This window comes from Anolis carolinensis, chromosome 5, assembly GCF_035594765.1.
Source record: "Anolis carolinensis isolate JA03-04 chromosome 5, rAnoCar3.1.pri, whole genome shotgun sequence".
In the NCBI taxonomy this organism is placed as follows: domain Eukaryota; kingdom Metazoa; phylum Chordata; class Lepidosauria; order Squamata; family Dactyloidae; genus Anolis; species Anolis carolinensis.
Genome location: NC_085845.1, coordinates 190,055,248 through 190,082,901, shown reverse-complemented (window position 1 = coordinate 190,082,901; position 27,654 = coordinate 190,055,248). Strand labels below are relative to the sequence as shown.

Here is a 27,654-nt window from a genome sequence, read left to right as displayed (position 1 = left end):
ATTTGCATGCCAATCTGAAGGACTCCTGAGGTGTTGGGAGGCATTTAAGAACGTGCCTGTTTATCAAAATGGCTTTTTGTCAAAATAGGCATTCCTTCCTTGAATAACTGTGTGTTACGAGGGAGTTCCAGCAGCTACTTTTTGTGTATTGGATTAGCACTCCCCCTAACTTCAGCGCTCAGATACTTCTGTTGTGTTCTGCACGTCCAACAGCCTTTATGTTGGAGTATCCTAGCTTTAGAAAGAGTCTTAAATTGTTAAGGTTGCTGCCTTATGCACGTTTATGCAGAGAGCCCAAGTCCCTCTGAAATCAATTTTATCCGCTTCTCAGTAAATATGCACAATGTTATGTCTTGTTCATAGATATTTAGCAGGCACTGTGCAGTTTTGTCTCGCAACTCAACCCTATATATTTCTGTTTGCAAGTCAGTCTTACTGGAGATAATGTGATATATTCACAATTCATGGCCACCTTTTGCGTTTCAATGACTAACAGAAGCAAACTTCGAAGGTCTTGGTTGGCGTGGAAATATTATACACCAGGAACTGGGTATGCTCTTTTGCTTATGGATTTTCCTAGGTTGAAAATAATAACTACACTCAGTGGCCCCAATTAAGGTTTCTTGTAATCTGGGATGGGCGTTGTGAAAGGAAGAATTAGGAAATGGAGAAAGAGAGAGCTGTTTTGAATTCTCTACCTGGCTCAAGTGTTTTTTCACCTCTATGGAGATTCATTTTTGAGGAGAAAGATGAAGACATAGTCTGGCCAAACTGAATAAACCTTCATTCTGATTTCCTATGAGCGGCCTTAAATTGACATCAGTGGGTCTGGAACATGCTTGGTTGGAGTGTCTTAACCAAAGTGTCTTTAATCTCTATTTACTAATACATCTGCTTGCAGACTCAGCTTGGCATGCAGGTTCTTCATGCAGTAAGTCCCGAACCCTAAAGACTTGAAGAAGTTTCAGGCTTGCTGCATTGCGAAAGTGAAATAGAGTTGTCTGTGTGCATGGGAGTCCATGTCAGAATATTATTGAAGTGCAAAAGTCCCCCTTAAATTGAGCAACTCTAAAGGTAGTTGTTTCTCGTTTGAAAACTTGGCAAGCTGTTGAACTGCAACTGCATTAGTGTCAAAGCCACAGTCCTCCTTATTTAATGAACACTAGTTCATTTAGGGATATTTAGCTTTGATTTAGAGCATTCTCGTGGCAAATTGGAGGCAATATTGGTGTTTTGCGTTGTTGGCTTCACTTCATGGATGGGATGTCTGTCTGAAAGAGGGGGATGATACATCTGTGCCAGAGCAAGAGAGCATGTACACATTGGCAAAGCTGGGCATTTAAATGTACACTCTATAGTGCTGTGAATTTGCTAAGTGGCCATAAACAATGTTCTTGTGCTCTCGTTCTGTTAGCTCCAACCCCCAGTTCATTATGGGGTTAATAGTAGCATATAGGACCACTGCAAAATGAGATGAGACAATATGCAAAGTTCTTTGAATTATTGAGATGCAATATAGAAAATGCCAGAAACATTTTGCTTGGGATCATTGCTGTTAATGTGCCATTAAGTCAGCTTTGAGTTTGCCTCACCTAATTCTTCTAATATTTGATAGCTTTAGTATACTCAGGAATTGAAGTTTTGTCTATTTTGTAGTAAGTCTCTACTTTTTCGTGCATTCTCCTATTTCAGTTTTGGAGGCCCTATGAATGGGGAACTCCAAGGTTCTTGGTTATCAACTATCCTGTCTTACAAATTAAGGACCATAATTTCTTTGTTTAGTTAAATCTATGTATAATGTCGTTTCACTCTTTTCCTATTGCGATCCTTACATGTGTGCCTTCAAGTTGTCTGTCATCTTTGTGTAACCCCATCAATTTCACATGATTTTCTTAGGCAAGAAATGCTGAAGTGCGGTTTTGCCACTTTCTTTATCTGAAAAAGAGCCTACAGCACCTGGTATTCATTGTCAATCTCCCATCCATGTATTAACCAGGACTGGCTTTGCTTAGCTTCCCAAATCAAACTGAATCAGGTACCTTTAGAATTTTTAGTCTTGCTGAAATAAAGTGATCTGTGATTATTTATGAAATATGAGTGTACCAGAACATTGAAAGTGATTTAAAAAGTAATTCAGGTTTAAATAGTAACAATTTTGAAAAGTAATAATAATAATAATAATAATAATAATAATAATAATAATAATAATGCTTTATTTATATCTCACCTCCTCTCTTTCAATACTACTAAAATAATTTAATATTAAAAAATTTGTTTAACTTCCCCTGACCCGTTGTACAAAACACACTTTTGGTGTCACCTCAACACCCACAACAGAACATAAAGCATAGCATAGGTCAGCAATTGAATCATGTGATATTTCTCCTCAACTATTTAGTTAAGTCACAAGCCCCAGATTTATGAAAGGACAGGATGATCCCCCTTATCCGTGGGTGATACTTTCCCAAAAACCACGGATAATAATAAGCACAATTCTACAGCCCAAGAATACTATAGTGTTACACTGGAAAATCTAGAAGATGCCTGGAGAGCCCATATTTTGTTGGACGTGGATAAATGAAACCAAAAGGTACTGGTTCCAGGTACTATAATGAAAAAGGTATTGAGTCACACGGCAAAGTGGCTGAAGTTCTTAAGTTACTGTTGTAATGTGATTTTGGTCTGGCTTATTTATCATTAGGACACTTCCTGGATAATTAATTAGTTACTTGTAATTAGTTGCTTGCAAAAGGTAGATTTTACTGTAGCATAATGCAGATAATGGCAAGCAGCAGCTGTAAGTTATCACATCAGCCATGCTTCCCTCAATTTCTTCTTTTTTCCCCACACTTTTGGATGCTAAGGCTGCACATGGGAGATCATTTTTATGATTGCCAGAGGGAAAAAATAAATCCTGCTTGATCCTTACCTATCTCATTCATTTCTCAGCAAAACAGTGGTCCCTCTAGCTCAGCTTCAGTACGTAAGCATTAGTTATAAGTCTTATGGATCCTACATTGCTTTACTGCATTTCATTCTGCTCTGCTAGATGCTGCCTGAACCCAGCTGAGAACAGAGATGCAGATCTTGGTAGATTTCATTCTTGTGAGCAGAAACTAATAATTTAAGCATTTTTCTTGAGGACTACTTGTTGTTGGGGGATTTATTCTGGGCGTACACTTTCTGTGCAGAAAATTCTGTCTTCTGTGCAAAATATCCACAATCTTTTTAAAAATGCAGAATACACCCTGAGCTGTGATTCGCCTCATCAACATTTCCCCAAACTCAAAAACCTAGTTTTTCATCTAAAATTCAAATATTCATGAATATTCATTTGAACAATAGTGAGAAGACATTAAAAATGTGGCGAGTTACAAATAAAGTTATTATTATTATTGTTATTATTAAGTATAAGGGGACAACATGACTAATCTATCAATACAATTGGTATATTAAAAATGCACACCACAGATTAATATTAGGGGTGTTAGCACATCTTGCAAAGAAATAGTAAATCGAAGTCAGTAGCTCTTTAGACCACCTCTTTCCATAGAAAGCAGCATATAGAATATTGTGGGAAGAAAGAGCGATACATCTTGTTGTGTTCCTGGATGTTAAAACTAATGTATGTCTGTTTACTTCCACTAGCTTCCCAAAAGTGTGCAGGCTACAAAGAGTTTTCTAAATTGTTTGGAACATCTACTCAAACATTTGTGTTGAGATATGCCCTTCTCAAATTTGCAGATTTATTAAATCTCATTAAAGCATCGATTTGGCCCATCCCTACCTATAGGAAGGTCCCACCATTGTATAGAGCTTCCATTTGGAAAAGTCAACATGTGTTGAAGAGGCATAAGACTGTATGATTTGATGACTATTATGACTTAATTCTTCTTTGGGAGGCATTACAAGCTGTTGTGAAGCACTGACAGGAGAGTCTGTGTTCCATACCACACTTTGCTGACTCCAGTGGCTGAAATAAGTTCTCCACCATTTAGGGATCTCTCTAAGTCCACTGAGATTCAGGATGTAATGCTTTGCTAATTTTGTTCTCAAAGAAAGTAATAAGTAACCCTAACAAATTCCTGCATGCTGCAAGAAAATCTTCGAAAGTGCGGGTTTTGAAGACAATATGCAGTTTGGGATTCAATTCTGTGCAAACTTTGCATGTGGTTTTCCTCTAGAAGAAACAGAATTTTTTGCACACAAATATTATGTGCTCAAAGAATTGTTTTCTGAGCAAAATGAAATGCATATGAATTTTACAGGTAAATCCCAAACTGTGAAGAGTCTCACCATTCAAGAAATCCTGGAGAAAAGGGGTTTATTAAAAATAAAATAAAAATCTTTTAAAATTGGGGTTCCTTCTCTACCCTTCTCACCTAAGAATAGTGCCCTCTGGTGGGTATCGTATTTCAGTATTTAATATGGGTGCATTTACACAGAAGAATTAATGCAGTTTGATGTCACTTTGGATCTCATCATAAAGGCTCATGGATTCGCCCCATATTGTGGTGAAGCCCCATATTGTGGTGAATCCGTGGGCTCCAGGCGGAAGGCATGGAGAACCCATCACTCCATGCCCCACATCACCTACCTTACCATTGCTGCCCAGTTCCCCTCCATTGCTGAGAAGGCAACACAGAAAGTCTCCCAAGTTGCCTCTGCCATGGCATGCACTGCTTCCTCTCCTCTTTCAGCTCAGACCCCAGCCGGAAGTTGATGTGCATGCTGAAAGTGAAGGGGAAAGCAGTGTATGATGGGCAAACCAGCCTGTGTGATAAGGTGGTATAATTGTCATGTTTAAGTGCTATGGTACCATAGAATTGTAGTTTTCAAAGGTCTTTACCCTTTCTGCCTCACCAAACTGCAAATCCCATGATTTCATAGCATTGTGCCATGACAGTTAAAATGGTGTCAAACTGCATTAATTCTGGAATGCAGATGCATCCTCTGAGTATTGTTGGTTTACTAGATAGCAGGAAATGGAGCTCCACAGTAACTCAGTGCAGCTCAATGTGACTTCTCACTCACTGAATCCTTGAAAAAAGAAGATCCAGATCTGTAATGCCCTAACACAATATGGGCAACTGCAATGCTTCGGGAAACTGCATTTTCAGTCACCACCCTGGATCACAAACCCAAAGCCACAAACGTGACTAAAAAGTTGATTTTGGTTTTTTTAAAAAATGTTGTTTCAGGTGGAAGAGGAGCAAGAAATCATTTAAATGAAAAATCACATCCTCCTGAAGTTTTCTAGAGTGGCGCCTCTTCTTTTTAGATCAGGGAGTCTAAAAGACTCATTCTTTATTTATATCCCGCTTTCCACCTGGATGGGATTCAGAACACCTTCATGATTCTTACAATGGCTTATCGGCTTCTGAGAATGTGCAAATATAAGTTGTGTGTATGAGAGAGAAAGTTATGATGACGTGGGTAGGGTTGCTGTGTGGAGCTTTCCTCCCATATTGTGCTCTTCCATTCCAACAAGGTCATTAGTTTGGTAGATAAGACTTGCATGAAATGATCCCCACCAGTGTCTTACTCATGGACTCTTGAACGATAGAACAACTAGGAAATAACTTATTTGCACGACAGAAGAGGCAGGCTGAACTAACTGCTGTGGGAATATCTGACCTAAAAGTTAGTTAGTCCTAACTAGAGTAGAACTGTTGAATCCGTTAGATTTACATATGTGTTGGTTCATTGTTCCATTCTGTATTCAATGAGCCTTTTCTAGTTGGGATTACTCAACAAAATTCCAGGCTCTGCATGCATTTTTTTCTACAAACTGCATCATATCTTCATATCATATCCAAAATATGAAAGACCAGAACTCTAGTTTGTATTGCAGTGTATCTCCAGATGTGGCTGAAAGATGGGGAAGACCTCTCAATAGTTGTTCAGGCAGACTCTGTTAGGCTGGCCTTTGCAGAGCTTGAGACCTTTTGGATCCTGTGGAAGAGCTGCTTTTAGAAATGGATGAATTACATACATTTTCCACTTTCCCATTTTAGAACATTTTTAACCACAAGATACTTTCATGGAATCTATAAACAAATTTTGAAGAAATTTATCATGTTCTTGCAAGATTAAGATCAACAAAATTCACAGCCATTTGTACCATACAAATTCAGTTACTATTTCTATTCCGCATTAGGGTCTTAATATAACCTCTTTTGGGTGTAAAAATGGTTAGATCTGTTCCTAATGTATAAAAGGTAGGTAAAGGTTTTCCCCTGACATTAAGTCGAGTCATGTCCAACTCTGGGGGTTGGTGCTCATCTCATTTCAAAGCCAAAGAGCCGGCATTGTCCGTACACACCTCCAAAGTCATGTGGCTGGCATGACTGCATGGAGCGCCGTTACCTTCCCACTGGAGAAGAACCTATTGATCTACTCAGATTTGCATGTTTTCAAACTGCTAGATTGGCAGAAGCTGGGGCTAAGAGCAAGTGCTCACTCTGCTCCCCAAATTCGAACCTGCGACCTTTTGGTCCACAAGTTCAGTAGCTCAGCGCTTTAACACACTGCACCACCGGAGGCTCCTCCTAATGTATAGCATACTTGAATTTGCTCAACAAGCATTCTCCACATGTCCCAAAAGACAACCAGTAAATTATTACTCTAATTTCCTTGTTGTCAAACCTAGTACGATGCATAACATCGTTCTAGAGTCACCTGTGATCCACAGTGGTACACCACATACTCCACAGCAAAACACCACATTTCCATCAAGACTTTGTGTTATCTATGATACATTCCTACCAGGTGCTATAGATTTTGGTCTTACTGATGTCAAAAGATTTTGCTGCTTTGATTTCAGTAGGACTCTTCTCTTTCAGTATTCTGAATACACACCTTCTCCGAGTTTTCTGTTAAGAGCCATTCAAATGTTACTGTTTTGGTTTCTTTGTATCCTAAGTTGCCCATCGAGGTTCACGAATGATGTACATGGCTGCTGAGCCAGTCAGATGTCTGCCAGTATCGGCATCAGATCCTTCATTTGTGCCTCTTGTAATATCTGTGTCTTTTTAAACAGAGAGCATTGTGAAGTTGTGGTGTTTATGTTGGCTGCTTATTGTTTTATGTTATTGTTATTGAACTTCTTGTATTTTGCATGTTGCACCTTGAGTGCTTTGTGAGCCACCCCAAGTCCCTCTGGGAGATGGTGGTGGGGCATAAATAAAGTTTGTTTGTTTATTTATTTATTTATTTTATTTGCTTGGTCCTTTGTAGACAGAATCAAATAAACAAGCACTTACTGTCCCCACAGTTTTGAGGGAAAGCATTGTTTCTTACCATCATACCACAAATGGCACAGGACACTTCTTTGTCCCTATTCATTACATTATTAAGGGCAAAATGTATGGCAGTGTAAAATACAAGAAATAATTTGGATGTCTTTTGTACTGATGATGATGATGATGGTGATGATTATTATTATTATTATTATTATTATTTAAAAGTATTAATAAGAGGTGGCTGAAAGCTGAAGCCATTGTACAAAACTTATAAAGGGACAATGTCATTAAAATATCAATCTTCTGTGTGAGTTCTGCAACAAAATGTGGTTAATGAAAGCCTTAAACCTTCATCAAAGGCACTGTTTTCTGTTCTACCGGCACCCAAGATGTCTTGGGTAGGAACACAAACAATTCCAACTGGACATGTTTTTTATCTAGAGAAAGAAAGCTATTGTCTTCCCTTTCAGTCTCTTTACGCCCAGCCAAAAATCACTGGACATCATATGTGTGCTTAAACTGACTTATCTGTAATCAATATTTTTTTAAATATATATATATCGGCTAATCATTTCAAACTGCTTTTATTACCTTGATTGCGATTTGGTTGGTTTTTTATATTTTTATTGCAGTTATTAATTGCCCTGAAGCTCCTATTAGGATCATAGATCATGGGGTTTTCTTGGCAAGATTTGTTCAAAGGGGGTTTGCTTTTGGCTTCCTCTGAGGCTGACAAATTGTGACTTGCCAAATCCCCGCTCATCTAATGGGTTTCCACTGCCGAGCAGAGATCCAAACCCTGATTTCCAGAGCTGTAGTCCATGACTCAAACCATGTTACCACACTGGCTCTCAGTGGCAACCATTCTGGACTCAGTTGTCACAAAAGAATACTTATTCATGGATTCAATCACTATCTTTTCACTTATCTATGCTCTAAAACAAATTCCTGCATTGGAAATGTTGTTTGGTCTCTCTCTGGTATGCTTCTGGGCAAAGTATTAATCAAACTACAGAATTCATTATTATAATAAATAATAATGAAATAATAAAAGTTTATTTTTAACCCATCCTATCTCCCCGAAGGGACTCAGGGTGGCTTCCAAATATAAAACATAAAAACTGGCAAACATGCAATGCCATTTCAACATTGTAATACATTTATACAAATAAGTTAAAATAGCTTAAAAATGATGGCTAATAATCTGGCAGCCAGGCATCATGGAACATACAGTCGAGTAGTTAGGTTGTATGAAGTATAAGGTAAAGGTAAAGGTTTCCCCTGACGTTAAATCCAGTCTTGTCTGACTCTGGGGTCTTTCTAAGCCGAAGAGCCGGTGTTGTCCGTAGACACCTCCAAGGTCATGTGGCGGCATGACTGCATGGAGCGCTGTTACCTTCCCGCCGGAGCGGTACCTATTGATCTACTCACATTGGCATGTTTTCGAACTGCTAGGTTGGCAGAAGCTGGAGCTAACAGCGACCGCTCCCGCCGCTCCCGGGGCTTGAACCTGGGACCTTTCGGTCTACAAGTTCAGCAGCTCAGTGCTTTAACGCACTTCGCCACCGGGGCTGAAGTATACAAATATATAAAAATATAGCTCTTCAATAAATTACAGTAAAATCATTATTGTCAACTTCAGTCATCTTAAAGTGTCAGTGGAGTTACTCATCCCTCTCACCATAGGCAAGTGAGCAAAGGTGGGTTTTTAGCTCTTTCTTAAAGGAGAGTAATGTGAGGCTGTTCTAATTTCTTTTGAGAAGGAGTTCCAGAGGGATGGGATAACCACAGAGAAGGCTCCCTCTTTCGTTCCCACCAGCCATACTTGAGATGGGGTCGGGACCAAGAGAAGGGGCTCCTCCGATTATCGCAAAGTCCGAACAGATTTATATGCAGGAATGTGGAATGTCAAATAGTCGGGGCCCGAACTGTTTAGGGCTTTATAGGTAATGACCAGCACTTTTTATTTAGCCCGGAAGCAGACCGGCACCCAGTGGAGCTGCTGCAACATGAGAGTCGTCCTCTCACAGTACAGTGCTCCAGTTAGTAACCTGGCCACCAATCTCTGAACTAGTTGCAGCTTCCAAACTATCTTTAAAGGCAGCCCCACATAGAGAGTGTTGCAGTAGTTCAAGCGGGATGTGACTAAAGTATGGACAACCATGACCAGATCTGGTGTCCCAAGGTACAGGCGCAGCTGGTGCGCAAGCTTTAATTGTCCAAAGGCACTCCTGGCCACCACCAAAACCTGTGGCTCAAGTGTCAGAGCTGAGTCCAGGAGCACCCCCAGACTGCGCATCTGTGTCTTCAAGGGGAGTGTGACCCCATCCAACACAGGCTGTAATCCTGCACCCAGGTCCGCCTTACAATTGACCAAGAGTACCTCTGTCTTGTCTGGATTTAATTTCAACTTCTTGGCCTTCATCCAGTCCATTACTGATGACAGGCACCAATTCAGGACCAGGATGGAATCTGTATTATCCATGATTTTGGATATCTACCAAGGATCTTGGGATATATTCCCTGTGGAAGTGTACTCCAAACCTTTAAAAGCACAAAGCTTTTTAACAATACATCCATTTGTTGTATTCATACTGGTGGTGCACACTAGAACTTTAGCATGTGGAAAGTTGCTTTCGAGGCCAGTTGAAAGTCATATATCCCACACAACCAAGCAACTTCTGAACTCAATTTTATTTGTTGTAATGGCATGCTGCTCTCAAACTACCTTTCTGCTAACAGGCATTTAATATTGTAGACATGGGGTTCAAACTAGCTGCAATTGATTCTCTTACCATAGCAGCTGAAAAAGGATAAATCTTAAATGCTCTCAGACTTAACAGTGGGTGGGAAGGCATTTGTTCTGTAGAAGATTCTTGTCTGAATTCTTTTTTCTCCTCTTTTGCTGTGGCAGATGCCAATCTGACCTTTAGCAAAGCTCATCTATTTTTCCAATACTTTTTTGCCTCTAAGGAATGGGAATAGTAGATGTGGCTAATATTTGAATCATGATAGTCCTTTGTTTTTGGCTACTTTTTTGGCTGTAAGTTGTTACAATACTGTAAGCTTTCTTCTTAAACGAGAACAAAGTTAATTCCTCTTATATAAGTAAAATACCCAGTACCACTCTTACACATTTGAATATTTTTGAGGGATGCAAATCTTACATATTTCAGCTGAATTTTGTTTCTAGTAAATGGACCTTAGGTCAAAAATTAAGTTCTGAAAGACGTAGTTCTAGTTAGCTAAAATACTAGAGCTTTTTTTCAAAAGTAGTCTATTTCTATTGGAATTTTAGAGATATATTTTCCTGATGGAAAGAAAGCCAGTGTGTGTAAATTTCACACATTGGCAAACCCTGTTTCCCACTCCATATTTTTTCTGTTTGTGCGATTCAGTATTTAATCTGTTTGGCACAAAGAGTGTTAACTTTGTTTGCTTTATAAAGCTATGTGTGGTGGGCCTCTATTACTAGATTACACTGAGTGTAATTTTAAATTTGATAAATCATTGCCTTAAAAAAACAAGATCCAAAATCCATTCTGTGGATAATACCTTTATTGGGCTACCCAAAAGGGACAAAAGCCATGCAGCTTTTGAAGTTTCACTGCTTTCTTCATTATGCAATGATAATAAAATAGGATTCAGGAGAAATAAATTAATGGTGTCTTGATCCTAACTGCAGTTACACTCTGCTTTGAATGTTATAGGAAATGTGTTTAGATGACAAGCAATCACCCTCCCTCCTATCACCCTAAACCGATTGGGAAGAAAGGTGGAAAAAAAACCCCCAGAATTTAAAACATGATGCATTGCAATCCTTGGTGCTATTTGACAAATAGATTAAATAATCTAGTCTAGTTGCATCCAAATTTTAGGCTGAGAAATGTGAAAGAACCACTGTTTGTGTATGTATAATGCCAACCCAGTGTGGTATAGTAGTTTGAGCATTGGATTATGATTCTGGAGACCAGTGTTTGAATCCCTGCTTGGCCATGAAAGAGTGTAGGGTGACCTTGGTCAAGACGCAATCCCTCAGCCCTTCTGAAGATATTTAGTCTAGAAAACCCTGTGATAGGTTTGCCTTAGAGTTGCCATAAGTTGGAAATGACTTGAGGGCACACAACAACAATAGCTAAGTTATGAAACTTATAAAGCTGCTTTTTCAGTCAGTCAGTGAGCGCCATTTTATTATCTTGCTATCTGCTCTACTCTAAGGGAGATACTTGCAAATCCCTGTTCTTTCAGGAATAGTTGAAATGGTGGACCATGTTCTGCTATATTGCCTGTATTATAGGGATATCCATTTTCAATTAATTCTCCAAATTATGAAGATTTTGTCAGGCACACATGAAAATTTTTATATCTCACCTCTTTCAAATTCTTCCATAGAATCACTTCTGAAAGCATTTTCTACAAGAAGTAACCCCATTAGAGTGTTCCTCAGCTCTGCGATTCCACTGAACAATATTACTCATGAGTTGATACTGGTTGTTGTATATCTTCCTGTGTATATCAAGGGTTTTTTGTATTTGTGAAGTGTCTTTTCTTTTTCCCCTGGTTTTCTATTGTCTTGCAACCATTTGGCTTGCATCTGACCATAATAGTGTAATTTGTTCTCTCATTCACTCAATCCTGTTATTGCTACATTTAGTTCTGACTGATCGAGGTTTGGATGGATTTCATCCCTTTATGATTTCTAACTGGAATTAAATCTGGGCTCTTTTATCAGCAAAGCAGGATCTCTCCCAAAGAATTCCAGTTGTTTCCATTTCTATGACTGTTTTCCAGATTTTTTTCTTCGCTTGTTGTGAGATACCAATAATTCTATCTCTCTCATGACTGTATGTATGTTGTGAAGAATCATCTTCCACATTGAAACTGAAAATGGTTTGCTCCATTGTCTTTGTCTTCTGCTAAAACAGAGACACAGCAACACAGAATGGTTTTCTTTCATCTTTCCCTCTCTCCTATGCCATTCCTGTTTTTTTGCAGTAGATCATACATTTTCTCCAATGCTCGCTGCCTCTTTAGGGACCCATTCCTAGCAGTCAGAGAATTCTGGCAATATTTCCAGACCAGAGAAAATTGTAATGCCAGGGGTCTGGATGACACATGTATGCTCATCAATTATTTTATTTATTTGAAGAAAGTATATACTGCCATATTGCATTCAGGGCCTCAGGGAGCTGAGACTTGCATGTATATGTGAAATAAAAGCAATCACTCTTAATTATAGCAATCATTTCAGAGAATTACTCCTAACTTGCCTGCGAGAAAGAGCATTGCATTTGTTTTTAGCATATATTGTTGTATTTGGTTTAGACTGTTAAAAACATCCTCCTTCCAAGGAGGCAAACTTGGGAGCCAAACCATTTTAATTTCAAGTGAAGATGGTAAGTTATCTGAAATGAAAGGTTTAGAACAAGTATGTACTGAAGGCAATGTCAACCTTTGTTACTGTGGATATCGTTATTTGCTATTTTTTTTCTTGAAGGAAACAATGAGCAATTTTCACCTTTTTCTTCCTGGTGCTATGAACTATTTGCAGTTCAGGAGTCATTCTGCACAAAATTCATACATGATATCTTTGAGCAGAAAACACAATGCTGTTTTCTGACCAGAAAATATTTTAATTGGACCTATTCTGCCTTGGATCTCATGTGAGGAGAGAGGTGGGGATATAAATTAAATAAATACATTGAGACTGATTCTGTACAAAATGTGCACATTTTTATGTAGTAAATGGCATTTTCTGTGCAGATAATAATATTTCAGCTTATGCATCTAAATACTTTTGAGGGAGCGGTAAAGAGGTCTATTATTTTTCAAAGGAAATAATCACTATATGCCTAACTAGAAGCTAAGCAAACATGGAAATAGTTTTTAGCCAAACCTGCACCGTTTTTGGGGTTTCAATTGGGCTGGATAGTACAGTGAATTAGTTTGGAAAAGGGGTCACTTTTATTTGTACTATAATTTAGATTTATAAAATTATGATTTTTGTCAAGCAGGAATTTCAATTGGTTCAAAATTCTTGATTTAAGTATCTATGTCTTAAGACTATTGCAAGAAAAAGGATAATGTATACCTAAAATCCACGTACTTTGGTTCCAAATTCATGATTTGTGAGGCCTGTTTTGAAGAAATGACATAGGGACAAAATGTGTACGTCTGGAACAATTAAAAGTGCATGCACTTGAAGTATATGGATCAACATGCTTTGGTATAAGGGTAGGGATTATACAGCTTTCCAAATATTGTTAGATGGCAATTCCTATCAGCCCTAGGTAGCTGATGGGAGGTGCACTCAGTGACATCTGAGGGACCACATGACTCCCACCCCTGCTTTAACAAATGGAAAAAATATGCACATTAAAATATGTTAAAAAGGAAAATATTTTTAAAATGCTTGAATTTCCTTACAAGAAAATGGAGCAAAGCCTTGTAGCTTGATACAGTGTGAACCAAGGATAGGACAAGAATACAGGTGTGATTGAGTAGAATGCAACGAAATCCAAGAAATGTTCATGTTTCTTGTGTAGCAAGCAGACAGAGAACAGCAATTCCAAGTCTTGTAACACAAGAACTCAATGCAAATTTATGTGCATTGGATTCAGGAAGAACAAAGAGAAAGATCTGCTTCATAGAACACATAATTAAGCTGTGTGAGATTTATGACTATATGATAAGGTGATGGCTATTGGTTTTGATGGTTTAAACAGGTATTAGGCAAACTACCATAATGTCCCTCAGTAGCCATGATGAATATGTAGAACATCCTAGTTCAGAAGTGTAAAGCCAATGGGCAGAAGTCTGGGGAATGTACAGAGTCAAGTGTAATAATAATAATAATAATAATAATAATAATAATAATAATAACAACAACAACAACAACAACAACAACAACAACTTTATTTTTATACCCCGCCCATCTCCCCGAAGGGACTCGGAGCGGCTTACATGGGGCCTTGCCCGACACAACAATGTCTTTATCTTTAGAAGCTTCTTGGGTACATTAGGTTAGCCACTATGGGAAGATGCTAGTCTGATTTAACTATTGGTCTTCTAAGTTTTGGACACAAACTGTTGCTGAGTCTTACTTTTTTAACTTGGAAATAACTTCCCCACATTCTGGTTGATGGGAGTTGCAGTGCCTCACTGGAGCAAGCTGATCCGAGGAAATACCTTCAAAGAAACCAGAAAGCTTGGTGTTACTACCAACATTCTTCTTGCAGGCAAAGGAACATGCTGTTTCTGCATTCCTAGAGTGAAAACTGAACTTTTTTCCCACCCCTTTGCTTATTCCAGGTATACAAATGCTCTCTGTCCAGCCAGACACCAAACCGAAAGGTTGTGCTGGCTGCAACCGCAAGATCAAAGACCGGTACCTCCTAAAAGCCCTGGACAAATACTGGCATGAAGACTGCCTGAAGTGCGCCTGCTGCGACTGCCGCTTGGGGGAGGTCGGCTCCACCTTGTACACCAAAGCCAACCTTATCCTGTGTCGCAGAGACTACCTGAGGTAGGACTTTTCCCTCCTGCATGTATGGTATATGCACACCCCACACTTCATGTCCCATTTCTTCCCTCTCATAGAGTGTGGTGTAATCCAAACAAAGCAGGTCATATAGGATGGTATCTGCAGATCCCTTGCCACATAGATTCACCAAACAAGAAATAGATGGTGCTTGGAGTCGGTAAAAATGGTACATGGTGAATAAACCAGATCTTAGCCTTTGTACATAATAATAATAATAATAATAATAATAATAATAATAATAATAATAATAATAATCACAAAATCACAAGTCGAACACTTCCCAAGTGTCTAGGACTGTGTGATGTATTTTCGGATGATGCGTGCAGATCCCAGTAGGGTGGCCTTTTGTGATACGAAATCCAGCATATCTATCTTGTTTGCTGTGTCATAATAAAATAATAATTATTATTTTATTTTATACCCCGCCTCCATCTCCCCAGCTTACAAATGTAAGTCCCCAGGGACTCGGGCAGCTTACAAATATAAAACAAGCATACAATGGTATCAAATACAGAAAAACACACAAATAAAATTAAAAGGCATAAAATAAAATCACAATCATCGTAAAACACAGGTTAAAACACAGTGATGAAATCATAAGATGAACTGGGCAAAGTTCACTGAGTGAAACTTGTAAACATGAAGGAAGTTAAGGTGCTATAAGATCATGGGGAGAACCTTAAACTGGGGTGAACCCTGTGGTTATATCAAAGAGTCAACCAACAGATACAACCGGTCAGAAGTAACCGCTAGTATAAGGGTTTAACGTACAAAGGGCGGTACTTATTCAAAAGCCTGTACATCTTCAACTAAATATGGGGCAGTTTTTCTTTATAAGCTTAGTCTTATTCTTTCAGATCTTCTGTTTTCTGGCTCTGTTTAAAATTAAGGTGGCCTGAAACACCTTTCTTCATAAACAAGTGGTTTATCACATAGTGAAGCTGGTTGTGAACTCATTCACACCGAAAAGGGGTGGGTTTTTTTTCCTAGAGGGAAGAATCTGACATATAGAAAATGGGTAGGTGAGAAGACAAAGTTTTAAATCTTTATACTAGTCTGTCTTAGAGGTGCACTGAGCCAAGCTTAATGTGAAACCTCTCATTTAAACTGAAGTACGTGTTTTAAAATAATTGAAGTTTATATTTAAGAAGTTGAGCCTTCTGAAAACTAATTTGGAGCTTTCAATAAAGTGGAGCCTCTTTCTCTTTACCCCTCAACCTCAGTTACAAGTGTTCCAGTATAGTTTTTTTTACTACAACTCTCAGAATTCTGGAGAAATCTGGGATTCATACTCCAAAATATGGGGAGACTATGGGGACTGTATTTCTTGAGAATTCATACCTGTACCAAAATTGATACTGATATTCTTGTCCCTACTCTACTCTTTCTTCCAATAATTCTAACTGATTCAGAGAGCTGTAGATAGAGTTGCCATTGGCCAGTAGAGTTCAGTTCCTAGTAATTCCTACTGAACTTCAGTTGGATCTACTCAGTGTAGTGTCCATACACTACAATGCAATGCACCATTGAAATCAGTGCCTTGCTCAAGCTGTGTTGTATAGGAGTGAGATTATATATTTTTTTCTACACAGCTGCCGTGTGACATCACTTAACAATAAATAAATTGGGTCCATTGGGTTCTGTTGGCTCTTCTTCAGACTTCTTTAATTTCCCATTCCATATTACATCAAGTTTGGCCTTTCCTTATAGTACTTGGTTTCCATAGTAGAAACCCATTGTGGTATAACAGTTAATGGGCTGAACTGCAGTTTAGGACATAATACCAGCACCCAGTGAGCCATAAAACTCTCAGGGTAGACCTAAGCCAGCATTTCTCTTTCTCTCTTTCTCAATGTACCCTACCTCCCAAGCTTGTGAAGATGAAAAAGGAATGAAGTCATGTACACTAGTTTGAGCTCCTGAGAAGGAAAGTTTGATAAAGAAATGTAACCAACTAATGTCCAACCATCTTCACTGTCATTCTCTGAGCCATTTGTCTGCCATCCTGTAGTACTCCAGAAAAAGTCTGACCAGCAGCCAACCTGTTTTGATAAATGGTTTCTAGGTTCAGTTTTCCCTTTTTCCTGATCTTGCTAGGGATTTCCTTCAGTCTGATCTCTTGCTTATCCTTAAATGTGCTATTTATGTTAAACTTCAAGTTGATGCACTTAATGTAATTGCAGACAGTCATTTGCCTCATTGCATCTGTATGTACTTAGCTATGCAGTGAACCTGTAAAAGGAAATCTCAATTTTTATGCTAATTCTGAAGGTAGTTAAATGTGCTCCCTTTTGTAGGCAAATAAGCTTTCATATTTAGCCACTGGCTTGATAGGAATATGAAGAATAAATTGGAAATACGAATAATTAGAGAGTTAATATGGTTGAGGATTGGACTAGGACTTCGGAAAATAGGATTCATATTTTCTTTTGGCCAAGAAAATTTAATTGGTGACCAGTCACACTTTCAATCTCAGAGGAAATCTTTCCAAGAAAACCCTGTGATGTGTACACTTACAGGGTACCCAGAACTCAGAAAAAACTTGAAGGTACACGACATCAGACACAATCAAATTAGGGTTAAGTTGTATCTTCAAGCTCTTTTTAATGGGCTTTATAAGGGCCCATTTCCTTATTTGAAGTATCTTGGAAAATTGTGCTTCAAATAAGGGAATACTTTACAACTTTTCTGTTTGTCGCACTACCCAAAAGATACACCTGTTGAGAGCACAGGAGAAGGCCTTTTCTGTGGCTTATCTCAGAATCTGAAACTCTCTCTTTCTATCTTTCCAAGTGAAGACCTTTTTATTTTAGCAGGCCTTTGAGAATTTACTTTTGTGTGAACCAGGCTGTGTATAACAGTTGGATTTTACTTGATTATTTTGAATGCTTCCTGCTTTAAGTTCCAATTTTAATTTTTTAGATAGCTCAATTTTTTGACATTGTTGTGCTGTGAATTTTTAATGATGTTTATTAACATTGACATTAGCCATTCCATAACAGAAAGGTAAAGGGATTCATTAGCATCTACTCACTGAAAGAAACTGATTAAATTTATTCATTCATTTGTTAAATCCTTCTAAAGAATCAGATGAAGTTGCTAAAAGTGACCCAAGTGTCCCTCAAATTATCTCAAAATTGCTTCTCAAATTACTTCAAGAACAGTAACATACTAAAATAATAAGGAACATTAATTGCTACTCAGAAATAACACTGTTGACATTTAACCTGTGGCAGCTAATAGTTTTCTTTTAAGAGAATGATGAAATCACTTTGGGTTTTACTCTGAACTTTGAAGGAGTTATCCAAGGTGCTTAACTCTAACTCCAAAATAGATTCAGAATCCTGGATAGTTCTTTTGAAGTTCAGATTAAAACATCTCCAATGACATGAAAGCCACCACTGCATCTAACAACTTAAATAACTCATTTCAAAACATTGCTGGATAAATGAGTTTAGGGTAATGAACTGATTTTAAAGGAATCATTGCTATTGCCTGGGAAGGAAAAAAATAGGGTGAATTTGAAAGTTTTTGATACTTTGTGATGAGTTTCTTTTTAAAAAAAATCAATGTGTGTTTATTATTATTATTTGCCATGAGCAACGAATATATCTGCAGAATGAATTCTAATGATAGCACTTTCGTGCTCTACTCGCCAAGAAAGTGTACTCTTTTATCTAACAATTGGGAGGTGTTTTTAAAAAGTTAATTGATGTGTGTTCAAAGTTTTTTGAACCAGAAAGATTTATTTTAAAATATCTGGGTATGATTAATGTGTATGAGAGGAAGGTCTGCCCTTATAACTCATAGTGCTGGGCATATTAGTTGGCTATAAGTCCCTCTACAGCAGTAATTTTATTTTTTTTCTTTGTTTGGGGAAGTGTGTCTAACTAAAAAGTAATACCTACTGTGAAATTTCAATATGTTAACAAAGGGTTCTGAGACAGTATCCTAGATTGAACATTTGTTTAATGTGAATTGATTCTGTTGATCTGTCTTTTTTTATGGAGGAAGACAAGACGACAGAAATCATTCCTGGTCACTGCAGTATTTCTGTGACCGCAATGTCCATGAGCTCTTTTAAGAATATCCAGTGAAGGAAGCCCCACCACCATCCAAGGCACTCTGTTTCCTTTTTGAACAACTGTTACTATTAGGAAGAATCTCCTACGGTCCAACTTACCTCTACTTTTGTGCAATTGCTAGGCATTGTTTAGAGTCCTGCCTTTACATCTCTTCCATCTTTGTCATGGCAGCCATTTGGATGTTTTGAAGGTAGCTTTCATATCCCTCTTTTAATCTTATCTTCTCCAGATACTCAAGGTTTCCAGTCATTCCTCTTTGCTTTGTTTGAGCTTAGAGTGTGATCGGAAATATATGCAGGACTCTCCAATATGTGGCTTTCAGGAACAGCTCTCTTCCAAAAAGTACATCTACCAGCATGATTTTCCCATTGAATGATCTTCCATGATTAGCTTCTCAGAAACTCCAAAATGCATCCGAATATATTTTAAGACATATACATTAGGAGAGGGTAAAGTGTAACCCTGGAGCTGCCTGTGGCCTTCCAAAGCTACTTCTTTGTCACTCAAACCATTCAGAAAAGTCACCCTTTTGGAGAGCAAAGAAATGGCAAATTTCCTTTCCTAGAAACCAGAAGCACAAATTCACCTATTTAATAGACTAGAGGGTTAACAGTCATTATACTTTTAAACATCAAAACCAGGCATAAACTTTGGCGCCCTTCTTTAATGTTTTGTTTGGGAGGTTCTGCAGCAGTTTTGTCAGGCTCCTTAACAATCTCTGACTTAGTCAGTTGAATCCCAGATCCTCTGCAGTTGCTACCTCGATGTATGTGAATCAAGAGCAGATGAGAGGTTAAGCTGTTCCATTATCAGTTAATGCAATGAGAGGGAGTAATGTGTTTGTGTTGCAAAATTCTACATACAATTTACACAGAAGAATTTGGGTAATGTTTCAAATATGGTAAATATAACAACAAATTTGTGAAGATGATGTGTAATTTGGATAGATGTGAGTTGATTTGCTTGTTTCATTCTCATTTCAAAGCTTCCTTCAGTGAGTAGCTAGCAACATTAATTTTGTAAAAACACGTTGAGAAAGAATACACCAAAGTGGCTGTTCTTTATTCAAAAGGTTGATTAGGGAAGGGATATGGCACCACCCTTGCTCTGCAAAATTCCAGTGGTAATCCATTTCTGTGTGCAGACATCATAATATTTAATTTATAAAATGCCATACTAATACCAGTACATCTTTCCCTTAAAGATGAGGAATGGTTGCTTAGCGTGCTGATCTTCTGCAATCATTCAGATTGGCAGCATGCTCTCTTACTAGAATGACATTTTCACTTTGTACAATATGTTACCCCTGACTAATGGTCGGTTATAGTAACAATTCTGCAGGCTGTTGAATGGAAGATTCTTTTGACGTAAAAGAAGTACCGAGAAGCTATATGAGATGTAGCTGTAACTATGTATCATGGGCTGCAAGCATGCCTTCATGTTCCTCTTTTAAATATGTGTATGAAAGTGAAAACTATACATGCAAATGTACACTTGAATGTGAAAGCTATGAATGTGGCAGATAAGATAACTGAAAATAAAGGGGTAGATAAAACAAATGCTTCGCATGGCCCCAGCCATTGTTTTACAACTGCCTGAGTTCCCTAGAAGACCTCAAAGCTAAAAGAACTCCACTGTTTTTTCTCTTCATTTGGGGGTATGATGATGGTGATGATGATTTAATATGTACTTCTAACCCACCTGTCCCTATGGATCAAGACGTGGGACAATAATACTGTAGATTAAACATATCACCTACAAGTTGCTCCCACAAGTTCTAAAAAACACAACAAATTTTGGGGTGAAAATGGCTTCCAGTTTTGTTTCAGTTTTATTTTTGGCATTGGTGTAGCCTACTCAGAGTCAAGATTGGCTTTGGTTCCTTGTTGAGCCTGGTGGAAAATCAGAGTATATTGTTCTGTAATGTTTGGCAGTGGCTCTAATTTCATCCATTCAGTGCCCCTCAAGTGTTCAGTAGCATCTGGCCTTCATACTTTGTGTACTTTAATACCATCAAGCATTGAAAAAGAGAAGAGGGGATGACATTGGGTGGGCAGTGAGCCTAAACCAGGGAATTCTCTTGTATCCATTGCTTACATTTGAACCCTTTCTAGAGAATGCTATTCCCATTTGACATTTTTTTCATGTCACATCTGCAAACAGTAATATACACAGCGTACATATTTTTGCTTAGTAAAATGTAAATCTTCCCCCAGGTTTGAGTTTGTAGGGCCACTTCAATGGTGTGCATTAACCTTGGCTTCCAAGCTGACTGTTGTCATAAATAAAATGTTATGCAATCCCAAAAATCCTAGAGAATTGCTTCCACGCTACAAACTATTGAGCAAGATAAAATAGAAAGCAGCTTCATGTGTCTAGGATCATTTCCAACTACAACAATTGTGATAATTTTGAGTTGGTGAAAGCACTATCTCTCATAAAAATGTCATGTCCAGGGGTTCTTTATAATGAAGGGGAATTCCAATAAGTCTACTTTGAAGGAACATCTAAAGAATTAGCGAACCTTTCTGCATACATCATTCCCTCATAGTTCTCCCAGAAGATAAGGCTTGGAGGAAGACAATCTCATGACATTGGGTGTGTATGTGCCTTAAAGTCGTCTGTCAACTTATGGCAATCCCGTGTACTTCATAGGGATCACTTAGGAATGTAATACTAATAGATACCGTAGAGTCTCACTTATCCAACATAAACGGGCCGGCAGAACATTGGGATAAGCGAATATGTTGGATAATAAGCAGAGATTAAGGAAAAGCCTATTAAACATCAAATTAGGTTATGATTTTACAAATTAAGCATCAAAACATCATGTTATACAACAAATTTGACAGAAAAGGTAGTTCAATACGCAGTAATGCTATGTAGTAATTACTGTATTTACGAATTTAGCACCAAAATATCATGAAGTATTGAAAACATTGACTACAAAAATGCATTGGATAATCCAGAACTTTGGATAAGCAAGTGTTGGATAAGTGACACTCTACTGTAGTTAGAAATAGAGCCTAAAGTACCATCTAATACTAACAAGAGCTGATTCTGCTTAACTTCCAAGATCAGACCAGACCTGGTGCCTCTAAGATATGTGGTCTTTAGCATAAGGACTTGTCAGCACCAACATTCAGCTGAACTGTTTTGTCTGCCTATAGATTGAGAACTGCTCCTGGGACATTCTCCTGTCTATTTCTGTTACATATTCACAGAGCAGGAGCGGATAATATTTCCCAGGCAGCTGCATGGCAAAGTGCTGTGTATCGCTGCTTCTAAAGCTTTGTATCTGGCCATGTGGTGTGAAAAGAAATGAATGCCTGGCAAGTATAGGTAATTCAGTTGCATTAACTAATGAGCTTCATCACATGCCGTGAAAATATGCGAAGTGCAGCTGCACGAATGAAGCTAGTAGCAACGTTAGGTCAATCACCCTTTCACTTTGGGTTTTTAACTAGGCATATCCCGCTGAACACCCAATGACTACAAAGTGCCATTTCGTTTCCGATTTAATTTTGCCAACATTTTACTGAAGACTAGCTATTCACATCTTGCGCTAAATTATCTTTGCTGTTTAAGACTTGAACTCCTCCAACTCTGTGATGCTAAATGTCAGAGCATGTATATCTCAGTAAATGCAAAAATTATGGTGCCTTCATAAAATATTTTGAAAGTCATTTTCTGCATAGAAATTGAATTAGTACGTTTTCTGTAACTGTCAAAATAAATATTCAAGCCAGGCAAATAGCTCGTGTAGAGAGGATTATCAAAATCAATGTGAGAGTTTTAGAACCCTTTAAACACATCTCAGAGCTTAGTGACCTCTTCCTCTCTCTTTTTGCTACTCCTTTTAATTTTTTTTTCTTTTATAGGCTTGGTAATTAGACTTGTAAATTTATTGCATGTCTTAATGGTTTGCCCAGAAAGAATCTTCCCTGTGGCTGATATAGTGCTAAACCTGAAGTCTAGCAATTTTCACCAGAATAGAGAGAATGCGTATAGCTGAATTTCAGGGACACACATTTCACCCTGTCCCACAGCTCATACAGCTCAATATGATGAGATGGATTAAATTTCTTTGAGATGGATTAAATTCCCAAATTAGGTTTTTCCTTTTTCTTGTTTTTCCACCCTAACATTTAATTCACCCAGTTTTCACATCAGTTGGCAGTGTTTTCTTTGAAATACCAGCTGAAAATTTATATGCATTTCCATGCATGCCTTTCAAGTTCTAAAAGTTGATGCTTCAATCTCCTTCTTCTTTTCCCTCTATGTCATACAGCCACCCAGTTGAGCATTTCGCATGGGGTTTTCCCATTCCTTTTTAGTGAGACTTTGTCTGGGAGAAAATATTGAGAAATTAATTCCTGGACTGTTCCAAGCTGTTCTAGTTCAAATGCCCTGAGGGGCCCATACAGTGACACAATGACCTGCTGATACGCAGATTTGACATAGATTCAGCACACGTGACCCCAACATATAAGACTCCAGGAAAGCTCTAGAACCTGTTAGGTTCCTCTTGCCAGAACCCCAAAGTTTAGAATTTTGTATAACCTAGAACATCATCTAGAACAGTTTGTGAAGAGATATGACATGTGGTATGTTCTCCCCTTTTTAAATTTCAATGGATTAGAACTGTATTGGTTTGACATACTTCATTACAGAAAGTCTTGGATTCATTCTAAATCCTCCAGGGTGACTTCATGGTAACTTTCAGCAGAAGTCATTCATTTCAATGTGGTTTGCTATGATCTACAGTTTCATGTTTCCATTGTAAATTTACTCATATATCCCCTGTAGATATGGGGGTCATATGGTATTCTTTTTTTAAAAAAACACTCATTTGGGGTTCCATTAAAACTCTATGCCATTGTTGTTAGTAGTGATCATTTTGCTAGCTCCCTGTATTGTATCAAAGAACTGATTACAAGCACTGCCAAATTTCCCTCTAAGCAGAACATTCCTAAATAGTTTGTAGCTGTAATGGGAGCAGAATGTTCTTTTAGTAGGGCTGTGTGCTACAATCTGTTTGGTATGAATGCTGCAGTTCCCAAATTTAAGCTGTGGGATTTTACTGCAGAATGTAAGCAATTGACAAAAGACAAACCAGTATCTTCTGGCTACTCCCAAAATATGGATGCTCTAAGCAGCCTCTGTCTAGCCACTGCTTATCTTGTGTTTTTCTCTAAACCGATGCTTCAGGCAGCCAACGGGTCCACATTGTACCCTGGTACCTGAAACACACATGCTGCTGCCCACTAATAAAATACAGTAGAGTCTCACTTATCCAACATAAACGGGCAGGCAGAACGTAGGATAAGCGAATATGTTGGATAATAAGGAGAGATTAAGGAGAAGCCTATTAAACATCAAATTAGGTTATGATTTTACAAATTAAGCACCAAAACATCATGTTATATAACAAATTTGACAGAAAAAGTAGTTCAATATGCAGTAATGCTACATAGTAATTACTGTATTTATGAATTTAGCACCAAAATATCAAGATGTATTGAAAACATTGACTACAAAAATGCATTGGATAATCCAGAATGTTGGATAAGTGAATGTTGGATAAGTGAGACTCTACTGTATAGACAACGGTGCATAGAAGATCTCTACAGAGCAGTCATTAATGGACCTGAACTAGTGGGTTTTGTTCACTTATACATTTCTTATATATTCCACTTACAATTTTCCCTTTCTCCTAAGAGGTAAAGAAGAGTGAAAGTCTTACATGAAATCATAGTTAACATTAAAATTGCCTAAAATATCGAAATCCAAAAATCTAAAACCAAATTAATTACATAGGCAAATTACCACCAATACTCACGTATACATCGGCGGCTGGTTTTGAACCAAAATTATGGATTTTAAAATGACCTATGGATAAACCAGGGTCATGTCACAAAGCCCATCAATTCCACACCCAGGTGTTTTAAAAGGCCACCACAGCAGAAAGAGTGGAAAGGCCAGTGTTTATTTTAGGTTCTCCACAGATAGACTAAACCCTCGCCTTTCCCCAATCTACTCAGTGGTTCCTTTCTTATGGGGAGGGGATTAAGAACTAAGGTAAAGTGCTTACGTTGACTCATGGATAAATTGTCCCAGGTTTTTGGAGTCAATGTTTTGCCTAAAATTTCTGTACTTATACATGAGCATTTTTGCCACAAATTTCTAGACTTATACATGAACATATACAATAATCACTTACATTACTCCAGAAAAGCTTTTTACAAGAAATGACAAGAACATCTTTCTAATGTTTGGAGCTATTCAACAATGAAATAAACTGTCTTGGAGGCTCTCATCTGCAGAGAGATTTTCAAACAGAGTTGGTAGGCCATCTCTTGAAGATGCTTAGCCTATGGATTACCTGCATTAGTTGGAAGCTTGATTTGATGATTTTTGGATTACCTTTCAACTCAACAAATCTAAGATTCCAGATAATATAGGTTTAGATCATGGATCTGCACTAACAGGTTCAAAGTTATTTTATGGATGCAAATCATAGAATTGGCAGGAATTTTGTAGACCTTATGAGATTACTCTCCAATGACAGAGGACCTCTTCAATTATTTTCAGTTTAATGATTTCTGATTCTTGACCATGACCTCTGTAGCTGTTGCATCATTTGATAAAAATAAATCTGAACAACAATTTATGCATTTTATTCTGTTACAATCAGCAAAATAATTCCATCCTTATCCTACTTATGAAAGAATTGGCTTTCCTTTCGTGCATGCAAAAATACTGCTTAAAATATGATATGCAATAAAACATTGCTGAATTAGAGTGATTCATGTAATTTCATGTGCTCTGTTTCCTAAAGGGCATATTCAATTATAATGTAAGATGCTATGTATTTAATGGTTAACAGGAAATGTTAATTTAAGGCAACTTTAAAAAATGGCTGTAAATTAGTATGGTGGTGATCTGTTTCTTCTCATAAACACAGTAAAGACTGGATTTTTGCTGTTAGCTGTGTTCACGTTGACTGACATATGGTGACGCTATGAAGGAGACATCCAAAAAGTCCCACTATCCAAACTGGTGCACTTAGGTCTTTCAGACTCAGGGTTGAGGCTTCCCTGATTGAGGGAATCTGGAATGTGGTCTTCCTCTTTTCCTATTATCTTCTACCTTACCAAATGATATTATCTTTTCTTGTGAGTCATGTCTTCTCAATATCGGGCCAAAGTACAACAGCATCTGACCAAAGTACAATAGTCATCTTGGCTTCTAGGGAGAATTCAGGGTTTTCCCCCTTGAAGACCCATTTATTTATCTTTTTAGCCACCCACAGTAGCCTCAAAACTATTCTCCAGCACCACTTCTCAAATTAGTTGTTTTCTTCCTGTTGGCCTTCTTTACTATATAGCTTTTACAACCATACATAGAAATGGGAAATACAATGGCATGGACATTCCTAATTTAGTATTCAGTGATATGTCTTTGCACTCAAGAATTTTGTCTAGTTCTTGCCTAACTGTGTTTTGCACAGCTTAGGCCTTGTTTTTGTTGTGTGAGCTGTTATTATTACTAGAGTTGTATTTAATTTAAATTATTTATAGCTCAGCTTTTCCTCGGAACTGGGATTCAAGATGGCTTACGAAAATTAAACCACGCCAAGATAAAAACATTAATAATTAGTATTAAAATATATTTTATTAACTATAGAACTGAGAACAATTTAAAGCTTATCCCTCAAAAGGGCAAGAAATAATAATAGTATCACACACTATTAAAAGTTCCTTTTTTCTTTAGTCATGGCTGCTTCATAGTGGATAGCACCAGGGTTCTGGAAAAAGCTTCACATAGGAAACTCAGGCCTTATATTAGTTTGAGACACTGGCTGTAAACTTTTTATTTATATAATCTCTTAGCAATTTCCTATTCATAAATGATTATTTTCAAGCTGGTGTCCTGATTTTCTCAAAACCTCTTCTGTGGAGTAAAAATATATCCCTTCAAGGGATTCTGCTTATTGGTTTCTCTTCAATAATAGAAGTTCAGGAGAGCTTGTAATAAAGTTAACCAGTGTTCTTTGGTATCCCCTGAGGTTTGGTTTCAAGATGCCCCATAAATACCAAAATTCTGTGGATGTTTGAGTTACATTATATGATGATGATGATGATGATGATGATGATATAATAACTTTATTTTTATACCCTGCCTCCATCTCCCCAAAGGGCCTCAGGGCGACTTACATGGGGCCAGGCCTGGGTAATTACAATAGTCAGAAAATAAAAACACATCAATTGTACACATTAAACATAATAAAAATAAAACTAGAATCAAAGTATAATTTGACATAATTTAAGAAACCCGAGCAAGTTCATAAAAACGAACTGGGCCAAAGTGTGCAGAGTGTATATTGTAAACTAGAAAGTAAGTAAATGACCAGGGTACTGCAATTAATAAGAGACTTGGGATGAGGTAGATGCTGAAAATATTTCTAACTGATGGAATATATGCAATGGCATAGTAAAATGGTGTCCCTTGTGCAAAACGTTAAAAAAAAACTCAATGGTTTGCTTTGGGGATTGAGTTGTGGCTGGTTGAATCCATTGGTGCAGAACCCATGGATATGGTGGGCCAACTGTATTGATTCATTGTATACCAATGGGTATTAGTCTTGCTCCTCAATGCTATCTAAAATGATATTTTGAGGCAGCTTCTGAGGTTCCTAGTATGGTGAAACATTCAAGGAATGATGAGAACCCCAACATTTCAGTAAAATAAATGAACCTTCATTGTATATTCCTGGAAG

The 27,654-nt window shown here is 37.8% G+C and overlaps 1 protein-coding gene across 4 annotated transcripts in view; it reads left to right on the top strand.

Moving 5' to 3' along the window:
• The window catches only part of lmo3 (LIM domain only 3), an 87,884-nt gene that overhangs the window by 10,646 nt on the left and 49,584 nt on the right, over window positions 1–27,654 (top strand). For all 4 annotated transcript variants that reach the window (XM_003225955.4, XM_008118614.2, XM_008118613.3 and 1 more), the window contains exon 2: window positions 14,556–14,769. In XM_003225955.4, coding sequence (XP_003226003.1) covers window positions 14,564–14,769 — 206 coding nt within the window. In that variant the 5' untranslated portion in view covers window positions 14,556–14,563. The remainder of the gene's footprint in view (window positions 1–14,555; window positions 14,770–27,654) is intronic.